Raw genomic sequence first — 23,770 nt, forward strand, 5'->3', positions numbered from 1 at the left:
TTTCTTTCTCTACTTTTAGGATTATTTATTGATAATTCGTGATGGACAAGCCCAATTTTGAGAAGCCACACTAAGCCCTGTAAGGCTCACACACAGAACACTGTCGTTTAATGAGTTATCTGGGAAAGGGTCTGGACTTAATAAGAACATCAATCTCCATTTAATCTGCACAGGAGAAAACCCAATCAAACAGCAGAGGTAGGTCTCATCTTTCTCCGGAGTCAGACGCTTTATCGATACGCTGTTGGACCGAACGCCCTTTGTTTTCATCTTGTGTTTTCTAGTTTTGTCGGCTCCTCTGTAGGGCACTTCACTGTCTCTCCGTCTGTTATTGAGAAAGATGCCTCACCGCGCCCTCAGAGCCAAGGTGAACAAGTCCAGTCAGAGAGAAAACGATGATGGAGAGAGTCGGCAGATGGAGAGATGAGGAGTGCAGATGGAGGGGTTCTCCCTTCTTCCCCCCCCCCCCATCAGACTTGAAGCCAACAGCTGTCAGAGGTGACGCGTGATGTTCGACAACCTGAAGCCTGACACGAAGGCGTCTCATTGGGGAGGGTCTGGTTGGATCACCATGCCAGAGGACTTGTCTGACTAAATGAGAGGGAGAGAGGCTGAAGAGGATCCACTTCACCTGTCACTGGCATGCAGATCACCAGCAGACGAACTTGTCTCAGAACTCCACATACACAGCCTTCACACTGACACCCCCCGCCCCCCACCATCTAAAACCTAACTTTAAACCCAAGATGACCCCACTTGAAAAAAACCCACACACAGTAACGCAACCCCCACCTCTACCACCCACACGAGCACACACACACACACACACACGCCTCAGAAAGAGAGAGAGAAAGTTAGGCCCTTGCCGACGCTGAGCAAACACAGTCAACACAGGAGGGGGGAGGGGTCAGGGGAGGACTGGGGGGGGGGTCAGGGGAGGACTGGGGGGGGGTCAGGGGTGGACTGGGGGGGGGTCAGGGGAGGACTGGGGGGGGTCAGGGGAGGACTGGGGGGGGGTCAGGGGAGGACTGGGGGGGGGTCAGGGGAGGACTGGGGTCAGTGTTCCGAAGCCGTTGGCGTCTCGCAGGAGCAGCCATCTTGCCCTAACACTGGGGGGTCTGCAGTTATAACATGCTAGGGAGGAGAGAACTCTTCACACACCTGGCTGGGAACTCAGAGAGAGAAGCGTTTCTCCTGAACCTAGCTGGGCTCCTCGGAAAACTAACCAGGACATTCATCAACACGTCAACTGCTATAGAGTTGGCCATCGTTCATCATAATTGACAGACGAGACTGGCGACTTGAAGGCTGAAGCGCCCTCTTCACTCTTAGGGGTTCCTGTCAGCCGTTCTGCCAGCCTGACTTCCTCTCACCTGTGGAGAATGTGAGCGCTGAGCTAGGTGAGAGCCCTTCCCTAAACAGAGGACACTCAGTCCCAGAATGTGCACTCAGTCCATCCACACCCAGGACCCCCCCTCCTCATTCAGGAGAAGGGAAGTGCGGAGGGGCTGGGTGGGGGGGGGGGGCTGGGCGGGGGGGCTGGTGTCATGACAACGTCTCAGGTGTGGACGAGGCAGGCTGGAACCACACCTCCAAGATAAGCCGTCCCAGCCTGCTCCTGAAAGAGCCAAATCCAGCTCACCAAACCACACGGTTCCTCTCCAGCTGAGCGCTTAGGTGTTTGGGTTTACCATGGTTGGATTCAATTCCCACCTGTGAAACTTCTCATGGAAGACAAAATATACTCGCACTGAAAACTTGCTTTCCTCACTGGTTCAGCCCAATAATGTGGTGTCTGAGAACAATTGTTAGAAAGGCACATTTTAACGTATAAAATGGAAAGGATAGTCATGGACCATCTCCCTTTGCCAAGCTACATATAGCAATGTTCTTGAATTAAATCCACATTTCCACTAGGAAGTCTTTATAAAAGAAGGGGGAAAAAACCTCTTGCTTTTATGACTCAGATGATAAGCTGTCTTCATTTCACTCAGTCGGATGAAAACTGACACATAAAAGGTAATGTGAAATAATAAAAAAGGCGTTGCTTGATGTTGCGTCACGCCCTCAGTAAGTTGGCGCTTCACAGACACTTTTTAAAGGAAGATAAAAAATATGTATTTCTAAAAGGGAAATCATTTTTGCCCGGTTAGCCTCAGGCAAGATATCCTGGATTGGAATTAATTTGGTTTCTGCCAGACAAACATATTTAACCCTCCTATTTTGTTGTGGGTCAATTTTACCCATTTCCACTTTAGAGTTGTCTAAAATACTAGTTAACTTCTCTTTTTCACCATGAAATTAAATGACTTTTCCTCATTTAGGGTCATGAACCTAACTGCAAGATGTGGACACACTGTGTTGTGTCTGTGTAGATTTTGTCTACAAACATGATGTTGAGGGTCATTTTGACCCACAGGCTCTCGTGTGCACAGGTGCAATCTAAAACCGTGTCTGTGTTGTTTTGACTGGTCAAAGGGTGAAAGGGGGCTTTCCCCTCCCTCCTCCGAGGGAGAGAAGGGTGCACTGGACATGACCGCCCTGGAGGGCACTGTGCGTGAGAAGACAACTGGAAGCCACTGGATCAGATTGACTTGCATGCATACACTGGACTGCTCATATTAACTGGAGGAAATATGAAGACAAATGAGATTATAACACTTTTAACACTGTGGAAACCTCGTCACACCTGGGCTCTGCACCCACTACTGCCCTCTAGTGGGGAAACGGTGTAACTATCTAACGGCAAGCGGAAGAACGCTCTAAGCGATGAAAACGCCACCATGGAGGAAGAAGGTGCTATTGGCCAATGGAGATGAAAGCAACTGGTTTGCAAAGATAGTGTCAGAACAGTCTGTCTGTCCTAGTCTATACTTATCGGTGTGTTCACCCTGAGAAAGTCTTCTTCCCTCCAGAGAGACTAAACAGAGAGATTCGGCGAAGCGGCAGAGGTGACACAACGCCACCAATCAGATCAAGGAACAGGGTTCCCACGGCAACAATGTCTCCACAGGGTCCTGTGAAACAGACTATCCAGATGGGGCATCAAGACAATGTGAGAGAGAGCGAGAGCGAGAGAGAGCGAGAGAGAGCGAGAGAGAGCGAGACTAGATAAACTCTACCTGGCTCCAGAGCAAGGGTCGGGCTGTATTCTAGATGGCTATCCCAGCATGCACTTCTCCAAACATGGGAGAAAAGTGGAGACTGAAAAATCACAATCTGTCAGATAAACACACACTCAAACACAAACACACACACACCTTTACCAGCCTTGTACCACAAAGGCGATAAGGATCCAGATAAGGGGCCCTCGTGGGTGTGGGCGACGACACGCGGTCATGACAGTGACCAGATCCCTGTTCTGGTTGACTAGGACAGGATCCAGCCAGGATACCACACAGTGCTCTCCCAGACCCTGGCTGCAGACGACAACACACAGTGCTGCCTGTGCTCCCCCTGGGGAAGCTGTTCCCAGATGGAGTCTGGGCAGGGTTGGTCGTCATTTGTGTGTCAGGTCAGAGTGGATGCAGAGATCGCTCTGTGTATTTGAAATTGAACAGACTTGTCTAAGACACTGGAATATCTCTCAGTACTATACTCCGTCCTCCTAGTTGATGTGGTAGTAAGTATTTGTTTGCACATTTTCCATTTCGGGTCATTGCCAGCACAAGCAGACATTCTATTTCAGTGGTGAAATATAAAGAGTACATTATTAAAATGAGCTTTCAACATCTGTGTCATGTGTGAAATTAAATATTTAACCTCTGTGAGGTTTTAAGGAAAATACGTTCTCCTATAAGAAGCATTTTGTTTTCTCTGCAAATAGAGTTTATGTTCAAATAAATCAATTGAGATGTTTGGATCAGTGTTTGGTTTTAATTACACAACTCCCTCTGAAGTAGGCTACAAACCTTGGCTGTTGCTTCTGTTACGTAAACAGGCCTATCAATGTGCATCATTAGTGTTTATAAGTAAGTGGGTTAGATGTTAAGAGTGTGGATGAGTATGTTGTACAAGGTTGGATTAATCTTGCAGAAAATGTCTGAATTATACATGACATATATATGTTTAATTAGCTGGCTTGGAGGACACTTTGTAATTAAACTGTGGCCTCATTAGTCCAGGCCAGAGGTCGTTGCTAAGGCGTTAGCCTGGTCCCTGACAACGAGGTTGCTCACATGCGGACTGAATACTGAACTGGAATCCGGAGGAAACTGAAAGAGAGCAGACAACAAAAAACGTTCCTCCACAGTGCTTGTCTGCAATATTCAACAGATTGAATCGCAGGAAAATAGGTTGTATCGATCCAGTTGTGCTATTCCATCAGGGATATTATTATTCATAACATTCCACCGACAGTTTGCCCTTTATGCGGTTCCACAGTCCAGACTGCAAAGCAGGAGGAAGTGTCTGACTTGGGGGTCAACATAGAGGGACGTGGTGACATGGGCCGGAGGGAACAGACTGACAAGACAAGCCCTCAACCCCCATTGCATCACTCACACCCTATATATATATATTTATATATGCAAACACTTCTCTTCCTACACTCAAGCTTATCTGACAAGAGAAACATCCAGCTATTTCCTCTCTTCCTATTATTAAGTGTTGTTTTTTTCTCCTTCTTTCTTTCATTACTCCTGTTTTTATTCGGCAGAGACAATAACTCTTAAATCAGGTTATGGAATGGGAAGGAAGAGGAGCGGTTGGCAGACTTTATTAACCTGTCTCACGGCACGAAGGGACTGCTGGCAAGAAGACAAGCGAGGCAGACGGTGCTGACTCTGATGCTGACTGCCTCGCAGAGTGATCACCTCAGAGAAGGCCAGATGGGAAAGAATAAATGGAAGCTGGAGGGGAGATGAAATCAAAAGAAATAAAATAAAAGGCCTTATGTGAAGAGGCAAGTGCCGACTCCACAGCCCGAGATTGTTCAAGCTGCTCGGAAAACACACCCGAGTTCCCGAAGGAGTAGCTTTACTCAAGGAAAAGTGCCATCTACAAGAATGCTTTTGTGTAAAGGAAATGTACTGTGTGTGTGCGTGTGTGTCTTTGCAGATGGCAGGCTAAGTGAAGCGCAGTTCTGCACGATTACGATCCAACTCTGTTACCCCACACGGTTAGGTCACCAGTGACTGTTCATTCGCGAAGTTTTCCTTCAGCCGTGATTAAATATGAATATAGCCATTAGCCCTGTAGACTACATCAACATTCAGCAACAAAGAAACACTTGCACAGATGGACAGAATGAGGAGCAGACGCTCCAAGTATCATCTCCCTGTGTGCACATTTCAAAACTTTTTGATGAACCGTGTTCTTCTGTCTTTTTAAACAACTGTCTGTAAACCCTAAAAGGTGCCAAATAAAGTTTTAATAAAAATACATAATTGAGTATGTGAAGAATCGTGAACATGTCTATCCAGTAAGCCTTGCTGCTATTTGCTTGATTGTAACATATTTTTTAAAATCTGCGTTAAAATAAATAGACTTAATAAACTGTCTGGCGGTTGGCGGTTGTCATTTGGCAAATGACAGGCTTGCTTATCACATCCAGGTGCCTAGACTAGAATTGTTCAATCTTGTTCAACCTGGAGAGCTAGGGCTACCTTCCAGTAGGTTTATGGATCCAACCCCAGTTGTAAATAACCTGATTTAACAGGTTAAGAAGGTTATTATTCAAATCCGGTGTGCTAGATTAAAGTTGGAGCTAAAAACGGAAAGGTAGCTGTGCAGCAAAACGGGTAGGTGACCATGCATTTTGCACAAAGAACAATTATATGGAAAAAAGTTGATAGAGTGCGCCCTCTTGTGGCTCACGCCGTACAATCCATTCAATCATTATGTTTACGGTTGCTAGGCAACCTCAAGACTGAAATAAAGTTTCCGATTGATAGCTAGCGCTAGAAACTTTCACTACTTCTTAGCCCTACGCCTGGGGTCATCTAGCTACAAATTTGCAGAGCTAAAACGGGACGTTTTGGTCTGGGTTTGGTTTTTGATTTACTGTTACAAAGTCTAGACAACAAAACAAGGATGGCGGGTAAACATGAGAAGACTACAGTGGATATCGTCCATCAAAACTCAATTCACATCGAAACCATCAAGAAAGAGCAGAGGTGCCAGAAGCTGTACACACGATTTAGCATCAACCCGTTCAAGAAACGTAAGCATCTTAAAGAAAGCGTAAACATCAATCACCGTAGCCTTGCATTACTGTCACCGTCAGTTCTCAAGCTGTGCATGTCATGTTTCATGTTTCAGTCCACGTTTTGACTGACAAGCCCATGTCCAAGAACACGCACGAGGAGGTACAAGAAGACCGTGAGTAATCAGCAATGTGCCGTGTTGACGGTGTTTTTCCTGAATGCATACCGCCTCTGCCGAAATAATATATTTTTTATCTACACCAGCTGCTTTTCTGAAGGCCATTCACGATGCGTGCTTGGAGCCAACCAAGAAATACCCTCAGCCCCAGACTGAGAGCCAAGAGATCGGATGGATATCCAATCCTCTGGTATGAAGTGTGTAGTGAAAGGTCATATAAATTCGCAAAATATACCGAATATAAAATTCCCTAAAGATACTACACTTTAATTGATGTGCTACAGTATTCCAAGTATTTGACTGACATCTGCACTTACCTCAAAACGACCTTATCCACGATCAGATTGCTACAGACCGCAGTGATCGAAGGCTGAACTTTTCACGTCAGAACACGGAAATCACCAAGTACATGGATGCAGCATGGCGTCTGAAGGAGCAGACCCAGAATTTGAGCTAGATGTCATCGGACAGCAATCACACACAAGTGCTAACTTTATCAGTCAACATAAACGGAGACATATCTGAGAATATATGGCTGTGAAGCATGTTTGATGATTAAAGGAAAAATCAATGTTCAGAAACATTGAGGCTTGATTGGGGAACACTTTATCAAAGGAGATGCAGGTGAAAATCACTGGCACCAGGTGTAAAGTATTTTAATGTTGCCATGTGTGAAAATATATATATTTATCCTGATCCATACAACCCTTTCTCATTGAATATTAATCATGTTGATAAAGGGAAAGGGCAAAAATGACAGAAGTTCAATATTGCAAAATGTCACACCACATAAGGGTTAAGGAGAGAGCTGAATGCAAAATGTTTAATTCATAAAAATCTCAAATCCACTATTGAAGCAAGCCTTAAACTAGAAGAATGTTTACTGGAAACTAGTCATTACAGTAATATTCAAAAGTACGGAATCCTTGTCTTTCCAAAAACGAACAATAAAAGCAAACAAAAAAATAATTATCTCTTGCTTGTCCAATTCCATGTTTGCTTATAAAACAGCACGAGAAAAAATGTCCGGAGCAATATTGAACTTGTGGTGGAATGGAGGTTTCCTCTCCAAATTTGCACTGACACTCAAAACAAATATAATATTACAAAATGTCCACATAGCACAGCCTGCACGCCAGTCTCGCTGGTGAACCCCCCCCCCCCCCCAGTCAAAAGACAAACCCTTACTTCATAGTCACAAATGCTCCATGAGAGATGTATGCTTGTGTGAAACCTGAAGTATGCTTCCATGAAGCGTGGTCAGTGTCAGTATGAAGCCCTGTGGCATATCCAAACCCAGTCTAAGGACACAGACCAAGCGGTCCACCAGACTGCACTCTAGAACCTTCTAGAACGACTAAGACCTTCCCTTCATCTTCTTGCGCACGTTCTTTCCGGGTCGTTTCTGAGGATCACAGAAGAAGCAACACGTCAAAAAAAAAAGTGTTTCTTCTCTGTTCTTGTTTTGCAGAGCACATTTCAAACCACTCTTGAGGTAACTAAAACAGGAGAGTTCGGTGACTTACGTTAGGTTTCTGTTTGCCTCCTTTAGCTCCTCCCCTTCCTCCCTTCCCTCCTCTCCCGTGAGCCGTCTTGGCACGGAACCCTGACACGTCGTTGTGGCTCTCCTTGGTGTTCCATTTGGCCCCGCTCTTCTTTCCTCCAAAGCCAAACTTCTGGTCCTTGTGCTTCCTCTTGGAGTTAGGGTTCTTTGAGTTAGGGCTGTCGAGAAGATGTCAATTCAAGTTATTGGCCCATTCTGATCTAAATGGTGTGTGTGTGTGTGTGTGTGTGTGCTTATCATAACGTGACACAAAACACACACGAACACATAGGGACTTCTAGCATGTGTAGGCTCTTACCCTTTTTTGTTGACTGCGTTTTTAGGCGTCTGTGTGGATCCTTTAGCGTTCGCGGCCCCTTTAGGCGTCTTCTGATCCCCTTCTAGGAAGTCTAGTTTGTCTGACATTCCTACGAAAGGGAAGAAGAAGAGTGAATGAACATTACAGGAGCACACGTTCTCTTACACTGAAGCCTCCAGGGGTCAAAGGTCGTGGAAATGTTCAAACCCACCCTTCTGATATTTCTTCACAGCCGTCATCATCGCCTTCTTATCCTTCTGTCTCTTCTGAATGACCTCCACTTGCACCTGGAACGACAAGGGGTTAATGTGATGGAAGAGGAAGAGTATGGAGGTGAAAAGGTAGAGCTATGACAAGGAGCAGAGCAAGACAGGAATCTGGTTGGGAAAGCAAATCGAGAATGGACCAACCTTCTTGCCGTACTTCCTCTGTTCTCTCAGCTTCTTTGCCTTCTCCGATTTCTCCAAAATGGTCTGTTTACTGATAAGCTTCTTCCTGATCTGCAGAGAAAACAAAATGTGTATTTCATAAAACAACCATTCACTCTGTAGATGCATCAGCATGGGGTTAGAACTAAGACATATCTCCTATATTTTAATCAGTGCGTTTTCACACCTTTATCTCATTTAAGAGAAAGTGTGCATTACCTTCTGCATTTGTTGATCCGTCTTGGCCATCTCTGCAAAGTAGTCTTCTGGTCTTTTGGTGAATATTTTAAGTTTCTTTAGACGTGGTAGTGCTTCAAGAACAGATGCTTGAGCTTGGCGATAGCTGGATGAGAGATAAATATTAGTTACACGTTAACAGACACCAACACACATCCAAACGGATCACGGTATATTCTGTATTAACACTCACAAAAACATCTCCCTTTGAAAGTCATCGTCTGGATTGATCTCTCCACTGCTCTCATTGGCCAACTTGCCCTCAGCCTTGGCAATGATGTCATCTGCGGGCAGGTTGACCAGGTCTAACCTCTCCACCCAGGGAAGGTTCTTACGGAAGTCGGCGAGGCACATTTTCAAACCCTCCTGAGCAAACATACAACAAAGTGTTTAGAGACATTGAGGGGGCGAGGGAAAGCAAATGCTCTCAACTCTGTTATCCTTGATTTGACACAAAGTGTATGCAATAAAGCTACCAAGCATGGAACATCAAAAGAGAACTTACATGATTGCTGACGAATTTCTTTGGTCTGTCAACTGTGATGTTCATTCCAGGTTTAAGCAGGCCTTTCGCGAACGCTTCTTGAAGCTAATAGAACATAATACAAAGAAGGATGACTCTCTGAGCTAGTTGTACTTCTGAAACTGACGTGCTGTCTTATATTGCTAAGTCATTTATGTATAACATGTGGTAACCTAGAAGTTTGTGTTGGTTCAAATGCAGCACAGTACGATCTAGTTTATTTGTTAGCATAGCTAAGCTATTATCGCTTACCGCTCCATCTGACATTTCGCTGTTTTCATCATCAGATTCTTCACCCAACTGCACGTCCTCGTCAGAAACATCCATTCTATTATCAATGATAACCATTAGAGACAAATAACTTTAGGTTATGGGATGGATGAGGCAGACTATTTGCCTCGTTGTACGCTTTGCAATTGATCTCTCACACATGGAGCGTTTCACGTGTGCAGGAAGTGATCATTGTAAACGTTCAGCCCAACATAATGTCAGCTACAACAACTGCAAGATTTCTAGGTTCCTATGCCGGACTTTTTTGGCCCCTGGTTTTGCCGATTTCACACTCAACACACAAACAATTTGCAGCAATTAAGATAAATATTACATACACATTATTTATCATTCACAATATTATAAAACGATTGTTTTTGCACGTTTGCAGCTATTCCTTGTGTCCTTAGAGACCCGACACAAAATAAATGCTTTTCCATAGCGATAGAATGTCTAACGTTCTTTTATCCTGCTTATTTAGAATGATCAGAGGGGGGAAAGTGTCTTCAAGAAAAAACATAGAAACATAGAAGATGCAATGAATTAGCTAGGTTAGTTTTGTAGTCAGTTTTATTTTATTTATTTTAAATCAAGGTAAGCAACCGCTGGCTCCTTGACGGGCTACGAATTCCTCATACCAGTAGAACTAGCAAGGTTTAGGGCAAAATGCAGATCAAAGTCAAGCAGAATGTGTTTCCTAAATTGTTGTGTAGTTTATAATATAGCCTAGGCTACTGGACATCAATTCTCATAGCTTGAGTTTGCCACATATTTAAGATTTAAGGCTTTCGTGGTTTCTTCTTCTTATAATTCTTCACGGGCACTTTTTATTCCCCAGCGTTGGCGTGCTAGGAATGTAAAATGTCTGTGGTTGCCCAGTGTCACCACATGTTTGGACTCCGGCCAGGAGTATTCAATAACCTGTGCTATTTAGATGATCACACTGTCATCTTTCCATCTGGAAACAACTGTGTACGCTACAATATTGATCAGAAATGTCAGAGGTTTATCCCAGGTAGGATATATCCACAATCTATCAATCTTATTTGGACTTGCCATATATCTTTACAGTAAATTGATTTAATAGACATAAACGCTATTATTTAGTGACCTTAGCTAGATTCAAGGTATCTCGTGAGAACTCAGAAATCCGTTTATTTATTCAGCATGATTCTTTGCCTCTCAGGCCTCGAGAAGAGTCAGGGCATGCACGCCCTGACCATCAGCGCCAACCGCCGTTACCTCGCGGTGTCTGAGTGCGCCGACCGCGCCACCATCACCGTGTACGACTTGCAGCACGAGCAGAACCGCAAAAGGAAGGTGCTGACAGGGGGAGACACCCCTGTGCGCGAGTTCGTCTCCATAGCGTTTTCCAGCGACTCTAAGTATCTGATTGGACAGTCTGGATCTCCAGACTGGACGCTGTTTTACTGGATGTGGGAGAAGCAGAAGGTCCTGGCTGTGGTAAAGACCACTAGTGCTGGGAACCCTATCAACCAGGTGTGGAGAAGAGGAGACATCACTGACAAGCCTTTTGAGAAATGATTCAACTGAACATTGTTAGGCCAATTGTCCAAAACAGCAGTCTTCTAAGGGCGTGTATGTCACATCCTGTTGTGCCTCTGTTTTCCCAGGTTACTTTCAATCCTTTTGACAACACTCAGATCTGCGTGACAGGAAGTGGCGTCTTCCGACTCTTCCGCTACGCAGAAGGGGCTCTGAAGCCGTCCACCTCCCAGAAGCTGGAGTCCTGCAACTTCCTGTCCCACGCGTGGATGTCTGACGAGCGGGTCATCGCCGGCACGGACACCGGCCGTCTCATGGTGTTTGAGTCCGGGGACCTGCGCGGCGAGATGAGCGTGATCTCCAAGACCTCAACTTTCCGTGAGCACAAAAGGTGAGCAGAGGAAAAGGGGAAAAAAAGAAATCCTCGCTTGTCGTAAGCAGAGCGTCAGGTCCACTAACAGGTTAAGCCGTATAGCGTCAAACTTTTCAACGTTCAGATTTGTAAGTGTGTCATAATGTTTATTTATTTGTTGGCAGTGCCGCGGGCGCACGCGATGACAAGGCCCCTCAGTTGCCGCGAGTCACGGCGATCACGGCATACTCTAAAGGCTTTGCCTGCTCCGCTGGGCCCGGGGCCGTGTGGATGTTTGAGAAAACAGACGACAAGGACAACTACAAGAAAACCAGACAGATCAGGGTGACACGATCTACTGTCCATCAGCGTCTGAAACCAGAAGGACAAACCCTATCTGTTCCTGTGCACCAGCTGGTTCCAACACTTCTAAACATAGTGTGTATGTATCTGTGTGTGTGTGTGTGTGTGTGACCCAGATCCCTCCAGACGCGTGCAGCCAGGAGCCCAGCCAGGCCCAGCAGCAGCAGATCGTGTCTCTGGTGATCAGCCCCTCGGAGGAGGTGGTGGTGACCAGCACCGACCAGGGACAGCTCTACAGCATCACCCTGTCCTCCACTGAGACCAACAAGGTCACTGCAACGCACACCCTGCTGTTTACATAGCAGAATCACAATCAGGCTTATTTCCAAGTGAGTTACACAGATGAGGGATTTGCTGTGGTGGGCCGTCTAAAATAGACAGTCATTGGCAAAAATCTGAGCGCTTCCCCTGATTGTCTCTTTAAGGTATTGTAAAGAAAGAAAGAAAGAAAAAAAGTACTTTGTAAATCATATCACAGTGTTTAGGTAGGCCCTTGTGAACATCCATCTCTTGACGTAAATCGTTTTTAAGATCCATATTATTTATAGTCAAAGTGAATCAAGTGTAGGTAGTGGTGTTGTTAATGCTCCACATACTGACTTTGTCATGTGTGTGTGTGTGTGTGTGTGGTGTGTGTGTGTGTGTGTATGCTTCTCTAGGTGGAGCACACACACTTTGAGTATCTGTCTTCCTCCTTCCACACGGCGGCCGTCACTGGCCTGTCCATTTGCATCCGTAAGCCCATCATTGCCACCTGCTCCCTCGACCAATCAGTACGCATCTGGAACTTTGAGACAAAGTAAGAATTCATTTCACAGTTGTTACTTAATCGGACTGTAAATCTTCTCTTCTGAAATGTGACGTGGCCACGTCACGGATTGGCTTGATCTTTGTTTGACAAGTGTCTGGTTTAGATGGGTGCATCTGTCTTTGTCTTCCCCCCAGCACCTTGGAGCTGTATAAGGAGTTCCAGGAGGAGGCGTACAGCATTGCGCTGCACCCCTCCGGCCTGTTTCTCCTGGTGGGCTTCTCAGACAAACTGCGTCTGATGAACTTGCTCATCGACGACATCCGCACCTTTAAAGAGTTCAACGTCAGGGGCTGTCGAGAGGTCAGACTCACACATTACTCCAGCGGTCTGCCAGCAATACTGAGCCTTTTAATCATATTTTTATGAAACATTTATAAATATGAACACCGGAGAGACTGGGTGTCCGCGAGTGGTGTTGCTGATTTCTCGGTTTTCCTTCCTCTGCTCAGTGTGTTTTCAGTCATGGGGGACACCTGTTTGCTGCGGCCAACTGCAACATCATCCATATCTACTCCACCACCACAACTGAGAACATCCTGAATCTCAAGGGCCACAGTGGGAAGGTTAGAACATCAGGTTCTGTTCGGTTTGAATCACCATCATTGCCGTTGGTGAACCTTCTAGAACGCTCACAGATTTTCTCTGCTCTGTTTCTCTGTGATGCAGGTGCGGTGCGTTGCCTGGAGTGTGGACGACAGCCGGCTGGTGTCGTGTGGGATGGAAGGGGCGGTCTACGAGTGGAACACGCTGACCGGCATGAGAGAGGCAGAGTGTGTCCTCAAGTCCTGCAGCTACACCAGCGTGACCTTGTCCCCCGACGCCAAGTCTGTCTTCGCCGTGGGGGGCGATTGTACGCTGAAAGAGATCCAGGATTGTCAGGTAAGACCGATAAATCTCCCATGATACTTAGCGGCCCTGTCAACGATGAGCAGCGACAGTCCTGATAAATGTTGGTCTCTCAATAGGGAGTTTAAACGTTAATAATTTAGTGGGATATCAACTCACGTTTCATGAGCTATTCTCTTCTGTCTTTTCATGTAGGGATCGTCCCTCGAGGACCTGCTGATGTTTCTGAGAGAATATTGATGATTTCCAATTTATCAAGCTTAAATCATATATTTTTTATGGTGTCAGTTTTTCCCGCTGTGGGGAGTTTTCAAATAGAGAAAGAGCATTTCCATATCCAGCATAATCACTCGAGACTGAGCAGTCCATTAAATTTACATTCAGCCGTCAGTTCCGTTCACGGAATGACATGTCAGTTTTGACAGCCAGTGAAAGTGTCGATTCACTTCGTCGGTTGGACTTAAACAGGAGCTATTTTTGGCTGCTGGGATTCAGGCCCCAAACAAACATAAACATCTCAATTGTGAGAGCTTCCAGCTAATCCCTTACACCACGGTGGTTTTGCCATATGCCTGTTCATCCTCATTCAAAGCGACATGCAAACAAAGTTTTCCTGGCAGAATGAGAGTCCTCATGCTCTGAAAATCAAACAGCAGACGCACAGCTCTTGTTTGCATGTAAATAACTAAAACCCAGGACCTGGTGTGACATCATCTTACCTTATTCGCTCTCTCTCTCTGTCTTCCTCTCCTCCCCTTCCAGATCCTCCGGGAGGTCTCTTCTGACGAGGTGGTGTACACCACCATCGCTCTCTCTCGTTCAGGACGCACCCTGTTTGTGGGCACCTCCCTGGGCACTGTCCGAGCCATCAAGTACCCCCTCTCGGCCCACAAGGACTGGATCGAGTACCAGGCCCACGCCGCCCCTGTCGCCAAGGTCTGGCTCTGAGCGAGTGAATGGCTGAACACAGGCTGGCGTTACAGGCCTGTAGAACCATGCATAGGCCAGGGTTTAAGCTTGTTTAACTCTATGGATGGCTGGTGATGAGGGGGTCGATGTGGCTCAAAGGGGCTTTTGAGGGAGAGGTCACAGTTTCAAATCCCCCACACATACTGCTAAATGATTCTGATTATTGTCGTTGTTATGACGACGATGGAGTTGTGACGCCTGCGCCTCGCCTCCAGATGGCGATCACGTTTGATGACCAGTACCTGCTCACGGTGTCTGAGGACAGATGCCTGGTCATCTGGAAGATCATCGACAAGGAGGGCCGAGGCCTCAAGAGAGACAAGGAGGTCTCGTACGCCGAAGAGATCCTCATCACCAAGTGTGATCTGGAGGAGAAGGTAAACCTCTCCGCTGTTCTCTCTCTCACGCCTCTCGTGAGCTGCATGACGCAGCACACACAAGCTAGCAGTCACACACAAGCTAGCAGTCACACACAAGCTAGCAGTCACACACAAGCTAGCAGTCACATACAAGTTAGCAGTCACAAACATCTATCCCCGCCTTCTTCTCCACCAACATCTCTCTCTCCTCTTGTTCCCTATCTCTTCTCTCTCTCCTCTTGTTCCCTGTCTCTTCTCTCTCTCCTCTTGTTCCCTGTCTCTTCTCTCTCTCCTCTTGTTCCCTGTGTCTTCTCTCTCTCCTCTTGTTCCCTGTGTCTTCTCTCTCTCCTCTTGTTCCCTGTCTCTTCTCTCTCTCCTCTTGTTCCCTATCTCTTCTCTCTCTCCTCTTGTTCCCTGTCTCTTCTCTTTCTCCTCTTGTTCCCTGTGTCTTCTCTCTCTCCTCTTGTTCCCTGTCTCTTCTCTCTCTCCTCTTGTTCCCTGTCTCTTCTCTCTCTCCTCTTGTTCCCTGTCTCTTCTCTCTCTCCTCTTGTTCCCTGTCTCTTCTCTCTCTCCTCTTGTTCCCTGTCTCTTCTCTCTCTCCTCTTGTTCCCTATCTCTTCTCTCTCTCCTCCTCCCCAGAACCAGAACATGCTGGAGCTGAAGACTCGCGTGGAGGAGCTGAAGATGGAGAACGAGTACCAGCTCCGTCTGAAGGACATGAACAACAACGAGAAGCTGAAGGAGCTGAATGATTCATTCATCCACCAGACAGAGTCAATGAAGACTCAGATCCAGGTTGGGCTTCACTTGACACGTGAACCTTACACTATAAGGCATTGTCATATGGGGGGGGTCGGATGGCTGAGCGGTTAGGGAAACACGCTTCCAATCAGAAGGTTGCTGGTTCGGTCCTGGCCGTGCAAAATGACAGCGTGTCCTTGGGCAAGGCGCTTCATACTTGCCTTGGGGGAATGTCCCTGTGGTTATTGTAAGTCACTCTGGATAAGAGCGTCCGCTAAATGACTAAATGTAATTGTCATATGTGGAAATAACATATGTGGACACATAAACTTGTCATGGAGTCTGGTTAAATTGGCAGTGCAGATCTACAGTAGACTGTGGGCCAATGTCGTTGTGGGTGGAAGTGATTTGAAATGGCTCGGGTCCAAAGTGTTTTCACGCTATGCATGTGAAGATTGGACATGCCTTTATTGTGTTCAGCACATCTCACTGCCACAAAGGAGATTCACTTTCACAGGGGCGCTCTCCCCTCATCGAATTCTCTGAGTGTACTTTCCTTTCCAAGTTAGACCTGATAAGAGTTACCTCTGGATCAATACATGGAAATCAGATCTGAAAGTGTCTGACACAGAAGGTGACCACTTGAATGTAAATCTTCTATTCTCTTCCACTTGCACTTCATCTCCCCTCCCCCCTCTCTCTCCCCCCTCTCTCTCCCCCCTCTCTCTCTCCCTCTCTCTCCCTCTCTCTCCCCCTCTCTCTCCCTCTCTCCCCCCTCTCCCTCTCCCCCTCTCTCCTTTCCCCCCTCTCTCTCTCCCCCTCTCTCTCCCCCTCTCTCCCCCTCTCTCTCTCTCCCCCTCTCTCTCTCCCCCTCTCTCCTTTCTCCCCCCTCTCTCTCTCCCCCCTCTCTCCCTCCCCACTCTCCCTCCCCCCTTTCCCCCTCTCTCTCTCCCCCTCTCTCTCCTTCCCCCCTCACTGTCTCTCATCTCACTCTGCTGGAGCAGGTTCTGAGAACAGAAAACAGCAACATGGAAGTGGCTCACCAGCAGTACACCTCAGAGATGCTGGACAAACATTCCAAGGAGCTGCAGGACTTAGGTAAAAGCTCCCTCTCTCGCTCTCTATTCCATCTTCTCTCCCGTCCCTATCAAACAGCCCTCACCTTTAAGACCAATCCACGGTGTTTCTGGCTTCTCCTTTTCTACGTTTGTCTGTTTTCCTGGGCTCCCCCAGAGGCTGTCAACAGCCAGAAGCTGATGCAGGAGTATCAGAAGTACCAGGAGCTGCAGGCGGAGGCTCAGAGCATGCAGGTGGACTTCCAGGAGCAGCTGCACAACACAGAGAAGTGCCACCTGCAGGCCCTGGAGGACCTGACCTTCCACTACGAGGGCAAGATGCAGGAGAAGGCGCTGCTGCTGGAACAGGTAGGAGGCTGGCTGGGGTGGAAGGGTCCTGGACCGTGGGGTGTGCTGGGTCGAGGCAGGGCAGGGCAGGGCAGGGCCGGGAGGGAAGGGCCGCGTAGCTGGGCAGGGCTGGCGAGCGGGCTGTCGTGTTTGGACTAGCCCAGGGATCCAGACCACCACTCCCCTAAACCCTCTACCTTCTACCTATGCACTCCTCTTTCTCTAACGTGTATTCTAGTCTGGCGTTTAGTGGCACCTTCCTCGCCTCTCTCCCTCTCCCTCTCCCTCTCCCCCCCCTACCCCTCTCCCCCTCCCCTCCCTCCCTCCCTCCCCTGCTGTGACACTGATTGGAAGAGAAGAGACAAATTAATCCGGGAGCTGCAGGTTCTCCGTGGAGGATGTCCGCGGTATAGCTCAGGAAAAGCGGCGTCAACCCCCATCACTGCTAACGGTGGCGTGAGGAGCGTGTGAGCGGGGGCGACGGGCGACCGGGGGGCCTGCATAATCACCTTATTAAATCCCTGTGAATGTGATGTCATTAACAGTGGATGGGAGGCGAAGGCAGCAAGCTCAGCCCAGGGACACCTCGGAAGAAGGGGGGGGGGCGTGGGAGGGGCATAAACAAGATAACAACAGGATTATCGACTGTTCATAAAAAAGCCCTCGGATGTCTCTCTGACCTTTTATGGTCGTGGAAGAGCTCCTGTCGTCTTGGTTTATAGAAGCTAATATGGACACGTAGGGTTTGCCTCAGTCCCTTCTATTCACTCTCTCTCTTTGACCTGTTTCTCTCTCTTGGTCTTTCTCTTACCTTCACATCTCCCCCTCTCTCTCTCTGTCTCCTCTCGCTCTCTCACCTCCCCTTTCTCCCCCTTCAGTCTCAGGAGGAGTGTCGTACGCAGGTGTGTGAGTTTGAGGAGTCCAGGAAGCAGATCGAGGAGGATGGGGACAGGGAGATCCAGGACATGCGCGTCCGCTACGAGCACTGGCTGAAGGACGAGAGGGACGACAACCTCCGCATGAAGGGAGAGAACGGCATCTTGAAGAAGAAGGTACAGGGATATGACACGCCCGCTAACGCATCGTTTCCTGTCGGGAACCTTCAGGGAAAGACTCGCTGGAGAGTTGACCCCTTATTCTACCTGAAACTTGGAAATGGGGGATTTATTTGAGTGATTTTTGGGATGATTTCTCCACCCACCCACCTTCCCCCCGGACTCTGCCTCTCGTTTTATCCTCCATCAAACACACCCCATCTCAAGGAGCCCAAGTTCTCATCAACGCCCTCCAACCATCCCGCACCCCCACACACACACACACACACACACACAGTCAGCACTTCCACGGTGCTACGGTAGATCATGATTACAGCCCATCAGACGCAGCATACGGCCTGTTTACTGGGAGCATGCCCGTCCATCTGGTCACCCTCTCAGCCTCGATACACAGTACATCCCCAGCTCAATAGGCCATGGATTGCTGTAATTTAGAGGGATGATATTCATTCAGATTCCTGTGGAAACTCACCGGATCTGGATCCTCTGTGCTACGCTGGCTCCCTGTGTTGTGCCTTTATTGGATTTCTGCTCTATGAGCCGATTTTTACATTCACTACATGTGTTAGGGCCGGTGTTACTACCCGATCGGATATTGAATGTGGTCCTATTATGGGAAGCCATGCAGTATACTAAAGGCATTATGTTGTAAGTGACAAAATGAGTTATGGCTTTGACTGATGACATTTTGGTCTCTCGCTGCCTCTCTTCCGGCTGCTGCCATCTCCACACTCACACACCCTGACCCTCCTCTCCTCCCTCACTCCCTCCCTCTGTCCCTCTCTTTCTCCTCTCTGTTTCTCCCTCCCTCCCTTCCTCTTTCTCTCTCTCTTCCTATCTCTTTGTGTTCCTCTTTCTCTCTCTCCCTCTCCCTCTCTCTCTGTTCCTCTCTCTTTCCCTTTGTTCGTCATTGTATCTCTCTGTTCCTTTTTCTCCCTCCTCACCTCCCTCCTCCTCTCATCCCTCCTCCTCTCCTCCCTCCTCCTCTCCTCCCTCCTCGTCTCATCTCCTCCCTCCACCTCTCCTCCTCATCTCCTCCTTCCTCCTCTCCTCCCTCCTAATCCTCTCCTCCCTCCACCTCTCCTCTCCTCATCTCCGCCCTCCTCCTCCTCTTCTCCCTCCACCTCTCCTCATATCCTCCCTCCACCTCTCCTCCCTCCCTCTTCCTCTCCTCTCCTGCCTCCTCCACCTCCCTCCACCTCTCCTCATATCCTCCCTCCTCCTCTCCTCCCTCCTCTACTCTCCTCTCCTTCCTCCACCTCTCCTCATATCCTCCCTCCACCTCTCCTCCCTCCTCTCCTCTCCTTCCTCCTCCTCTCCTCCCTCCTCCTCTCCTCCTCCCTCCTCTCCTCTCCTCCCTCCACCTCTCCTCCCTCCTCTCCTCTCCTTCCTCCTCCTCTCCTCCCTCCTTCTCTCCTCCTCCTTCCTCTCCTCTCCTGCCTTCTCCACCTCCCTCCACCTCTCCTCATATCCTCCCTCCACCTCTCCTCCCTCCTCTCCTCCCTCCACTTCTCCTCCCTCCTCTCCTCTCCTTCCTCCTCCTCTCCTCCCTCCACCTCTCCTCTCCTCTCTGTAGTTCAGCAGTCTGCAGAAGGACATAGATGAGAGGAACGTGAACATAGAGAAGATGAGGTTGGAGCTGGAGAAGCTGCAGGGCATCATCAAGGTTCTGGAGAAGGATGTCCTGGCCCTGAAGAAAGAGATCCGGGAGAGAGACGAGACCATCCAGGACAAGGTGTGTGTGTGTGTGTGTGTCTGTGTGTGTGTGTTGGCTAGAACAACCTGAAACGACACAAAAACAATTTCAACTTTAAACATTTGAACAGGAAGACGTCCGACCTCACTATCTCTGCTTTCGCGTCATAGAGAAACAATTTCCAGCCCTGTCGAGTGCCTAGCAGGCCAGGATAGGGTTAGGGTTAGGGTTAGGGTTAGGGTGTCCTGCTGTCTCCAGTGCTGGCCCTGAGAGAGGGGGCGCTGTAATGAATGGTCACAGTACCAGCTTGTGGTATATGCCTCAGACACCTACTCCATCTCCCCCTCACTCATCCATATTCCCTCATCCTCTCTCTTCCTACCTTTGTCTCTCATCCTCTCCCTCTTTCTCTCTCTCTCTCACTCTCATCCTCTTTCTCTCAGCCCCTCTCTTTCTCCCTCTGTCTCTCATCCTCTCTCTCCCTATGTCTCTCTCCCTCCCTCTCTTAGTTAAGGTTACCATCATGGCAGACCCTCCTTCTGCATATTTATATCTCTGTCTTGTTATCAGAGGATTGCTGCTGTGTTGTTTTGAGTTTCAAGTGTCAAATCTGTTACTATCCATGATGTGGAAACGCTCTCATCGACAAAGCAGCTTTGGGTGATGGATGAGGCAGGCTCACCTCACAGGAAGTTCAGACTTTATCATCAGTGTTATATGAATTTGCATCCCATGCGCAATCTTTCTGCGGCGCGGACCCTAATTTATAGCAGTCTTTAATGTGCAAATGTCAGATTACCTCCAGAACTAAGGAAGGATTTTACAAAAGCTTATTGGATGAACAAAAACGTTGATTTGACTAAGTGTTGTACATGAGGAGGAGGGCACTAATGAGAATCGTGTTTCTTCATGAATACAGATCTGCTGGGGGGGGAGGAGGGGGGATGGGGGGGGCACAACATCTGCCGCCAAGATGGTTTGTTGTCAGATTAGTTTTTGCGGTCTCTAATGATAATTCATCTGAACATTAGAGGCATCGCCTGAAGTTAAGTTCAACATTAGATTTGGCTCTCCATATCTTTATTGTCCGACATTAAGTGACATTTCTATCCACTTTCAGTCAATATCATATAATATAAAGCCTTAGTTGCATAAAAGAACCATTAAACTTTATTGAACTTTAGAGAAGTTCTGAAAGCAGACCTCAGGTTGGAAATTGTTAATTACATGGATTATAAAACAACATATGGTACCCTGTAACATAACTACACTGCATAACCAAGTCGTATTCCACGAGTCACTACCTGAACATAAGATGGAGGAGATTTCGAAACTAACACATCCCAGACACGTTGAAAACCCAGGCCTTTCTTCTTGTGCAGGAAAAAAGCATCTACGAGCTGAAGAAAAAGAATCAGGAACTGGAGAAGTTCAAGTTTGTTCTGGACTACAAGATCAAAGAGCTGAAGGGTCAGATTGAACCCAGAGAGAACGACATCAGAGAGATGAAGGATCAGATCCTAGAGGTGACCATCCGACCTTTGACCCCACGGTGAACTCTTACGAACGTCAGAAGGCAGTAAGACGCCTCTACAGGCTTTCGCCGTCTCAGGCTCAAACAGGGAGAAAATAGATGCGTTTTATAGATCCTCAGCCAAAAGTCCCAATTACTCAGCAGCAACGAAAGGAAAATCCATTGTGACTAAAAGAAGTCACTGTGTCAGTTTTACTTTCCTGAACTCTCAAATAGAAAAAGTTTCCGTTCATCCCCTTGTCAGCAAATGCTGCTTTGTACCTGTATGTGCTAAATGAGGGTCCTGTTCATTTAAATGGAAATGAGTGGTTGGTATAGATTGAGGAGGATCAGGTCCTAGATTACGGACGGATCAGTCTGTGCGGCGGAGAGAGAGGGTTGGGGATCAATATTCTGGAGTTGTTTCCTTCTGCAGATGGAAGAAGAACTCAGCTCCTTCCACAAGAAGAACAACAAGCAGGAACTGGACATCTCTGAGCTCCAGCTCAAGCTGACCGCCACCGACAAGGAGGTGCACAAGGAGATGCAGAAGGTGTGTTGAAGCCGCAGGGTGTTCATTCAAACCAAAACATAACCCAACTCCAGGACCGCAAACATAACACATCTAAAACCGTCCTGAATCTTCTCTCGCGCCTCCTCCCCCCTCCCCCCCAGGTGAGAGACAGGGAGGCCTTTGTGCGCAGGTTCAAGACCGACCTCCACAAATGCGTGGGCCACATCCAGGATCCCAAGGCCCTGAAGAGGAGCATCAGGGGCCTGTATGAGTTCTACGTCCACCAGTTTGACCAGGTGAGTTGCCCTCGGTGCGAGTTAGGGAAAACAAATCTCAAACCGCCGCTACGTAAGAGTTCTGTGAGCCAGCGCGGTGCCTTTCCAACTGCAGACAGCTTCACCCCCTCCCAGATGATCCTGGATGAGAGAGAGAGAGAGAGAGAGAGAGAGAGAGAGAGAGGGGGAGGGAGGGTCGCCAGCCGGGGCAGTGAGGCTCATTCCCCCCCCCTCCAGGTGGACATGGTTGGGGTAGACGGAGAGGTGGAGAGGGAGCACGCGCGCCACCGGGAGCACCTGGAGAGGAACGTGGCCGCTCTGAAGAGGAAGATGGCCGACGATGCCAGGGTCCACGGTGCCGACAACGTCAAGATCATGCAGGTGACCGAATCACTAAAAACAAGGCAGTTGCATCAGTGGATGAAGCAAATAGGCAAGAAGCCAGGCTGGGTGGGTTCATTGATTGATTGATTGGCTGCGCAGGAGAACGTGATGTTGATCAGTGACATCAACAGCTTGAGGATGGAGCTGTGCAGGCTTCGCTCTCAGGTCCACAACTACGAGAGTATGCTGGGCCACAACAGGAAGACCAAGGACCATGCTACCTCCAGCCTCAAAGGTGAACCCTCTCTCTTAGTTCCTGGTTTACTTCCTGGTTTCTAGCCATGACCTCTCTGCTCGAGCACAGAGCGAGGTAGTTTGGGCCCCTTTTTTGTTTGTTTGTTGTAATCCTTATCTTTTGTTGCAAAGATCATTCACATTTCTTGCCACTGGGTGTCACTGTTCAAGGAGACTGGGCCATAGGCGTTGTGTGGCGGGTCAGATTTCAGGTAACTGTGTCATTGGGTGTCCCCAGCCCTCCTGTCACCCAGGGTCAACCCCATCACCATGGTGACCCGACTGCAGCCAGAGGAGGAAGGAGAGCACATCGTTCAGTTCCAGCGCCTGGAGATCGTCAGACTGAGGAGGGAGATCCAGGTGTTGATGAGGACGCAGCCATTCAGACCACCCTCCGATGCTAAACTCCCCTCCCTGGACACCAGCATATAAACCAGGACCCTGCGCTACACTACACTGATGATAACAAACATACAGTATTCAACACACCTCAGCAGTAAAGATTTAATTCATTTACATAACCTGACTTGCCACGTTTCAAAAATAATAATAACAGCTTGAGTTCACGTTTTGTATTGTGTTTTTTTAATTAGAATCCTGGATATAGTCTAGGGGGGGATTTAAGTTGTTGCAGCCAGCCAGGATCAAATCGATTAAAAAACATGTCAGCCTGGCAATGATGAATGCGCTGTAGACTTTTCATTTACAGGTAAAATATGTGTCGGCAGGTTTTCTGTCAACTATAGAGATACGTTACCGTATCAATATACATACATACACATACAGTGCGTTTGATTAAATTAGCTTATTTATGAATAACCTTTATCCCACTAACATAATGTGTTGTCCCATGAGACTCGATAAATAGTCGAGCTGTGCAGGTTCTCTAGCCATCCAAACGTCGTCGCTTATTCGTGACCACACCTGCAACGTTTAAAGTCCGGTAGACTGCGCACCGTTTTTTTTTGAGGCAGTGAGATAGTTCTTACGGACTCCGATTACAAGAGAGAAATTGAGGGGCTTGCACCTGGATATTGACTATTGAACCGAGACCGGCTGTTAAGCTATGCTGCTACTCCCATGTATCGGATAGCATATGTTTAGG

At 47.9% G+C, this 23,770-nt stretch overlaps 3 protein-coding genes across 5 annotated transcripts; 2 read left to right on the forward strand and 1 right to left on the reverse strand.

Annotated features, from left to right (window-relative positions):
- Positions 1–5,837: 5,837 nt before the first annotated feature.
- cfap144 (cilia and flagella associated protein 144) lies at positions 5,838–7,293 on the forward strand. The gene is made up of 4 exons (XM_084692805.1): positions 5,838–6,163; positions 6,262–6,321; positions 6,411–6,514; positions 6,668–7,293. The coding sequence occupies exons 1-4, from the start codon at positions 6,034–6,036 to the stop codon at positions 6,779–6,781; spliced, it is 408 nt and encodes a 135-aa protein (XP_084548931.1). The 5' UTR covers positions 5,838–6,033; the 3' UTR covers positions 6,782–7,293.
- On the reverse strand, positions 7,134–10,061 carry ebna1bp2 (EBNA1 binding protein 2). Of its 2 annotated transcripts, XM_084692804.1 has the most exons (10): positions 9,983–10,061; positions 9,627–9,702; positions 9,357–9,440; positions 9,045–9,217; positions 8,834–8,957; positions 8,597–8,686; positions 8,398–8,473; positions 8,187–8,295; positions 7,851–8,046; positions 7,134–7,729 (listed from the first exon to the last, which is right to left on the reverse strand). In XM_084692804.1, exons 1-10 carry the CDS (start codon positions 9,994–9,996, stop codon positions 7,682–7,684), a joined length of 990 nt encoding a protein of 329 aa, XP_084548930.1. In that variant the 5' UTR covers positions 9,997–10,061; the 3' UTR covers positions 7,134–7,681. The 2 variants fall into 2 exon arrangements, with proteins under 2 accessions (XP_084548930.1, XP_084548928.1); XM_084692802.1 differs by lacking the exon at positions 9,983–10,061 and having other exon boundaries at positions 9,627–9,963.
- Positions 10,062–10,090: 29 nt separating this feature from the next.
- Positions 10,091–23,300, forward strand: LOC146221437 (cilia- and flagella-associated protein 57-like). 2 transcript variants are annotated; one of them, XM_084692800.1, is made up of 23 exons: positions 10,092–10,238; positions 10,483–10,659; positions 10,831–11,144; positions 11,279–11,541; positions 11,688–11,847; positions 11,982–12,134; positions 12,525–12,664; positions 12,811–12,976; positions 13,126–13,239; positions 13,343–13,555; positions 14,285–14,458; positions 14,707–14,868; positions 15,490–15,645; positions 16,596–16,689; positions 16,825–17,015; positions 17,873–18,046; positions 19,626–19,784; positions 21,128–21,271; positions 21,695–21,811; positions 21,934–22,068; positions 22,285–22,428; positions 22,531–22,666; positions 22,904–23,300. In XM_084692800.1, exons 2-23 carry the CDS (start codon positions 10,506–10,508, stop codon positions 23,095–23,097), a joined length of 3,657 nt encoding a protein of 1,218 aa, XP_084548926.1. In that variant the 5' UTR covers positions 10,092–10,238; positions 10,483–10,505; the 3' UTR covers positions 23,098–23,300. The 2 variants fall into 2 exon arrangements, with proteins under 2 accessions (XP_084548927.1, XP_084548926.1); XM_084692801.1 differs by lacking the exons at positions 22,531–22,666; positions 22,904–23,300 and having other exon boundaries at positions 10,091–10,238; positions 22,163–22,285.
- The last annotated feature ends 470 nt before the right edge of the window (positions 23,301–23,770 follow it).

This window comes from Hypomesus nipponensis, chromosome 26 (genome assembly GCF_054491055.1).
Source record: "Hypomesus nipponensis isolate SF chromosome 26, ASM5449105v1, whole genome shotgun sequence".
Taxonomy (NCBI): Eukaryota; Metazoa; Chordata; class Actinopteri; order Osmeriformes; family Osmeridae; genus Hypomesus; species Hypomesus nipponensis.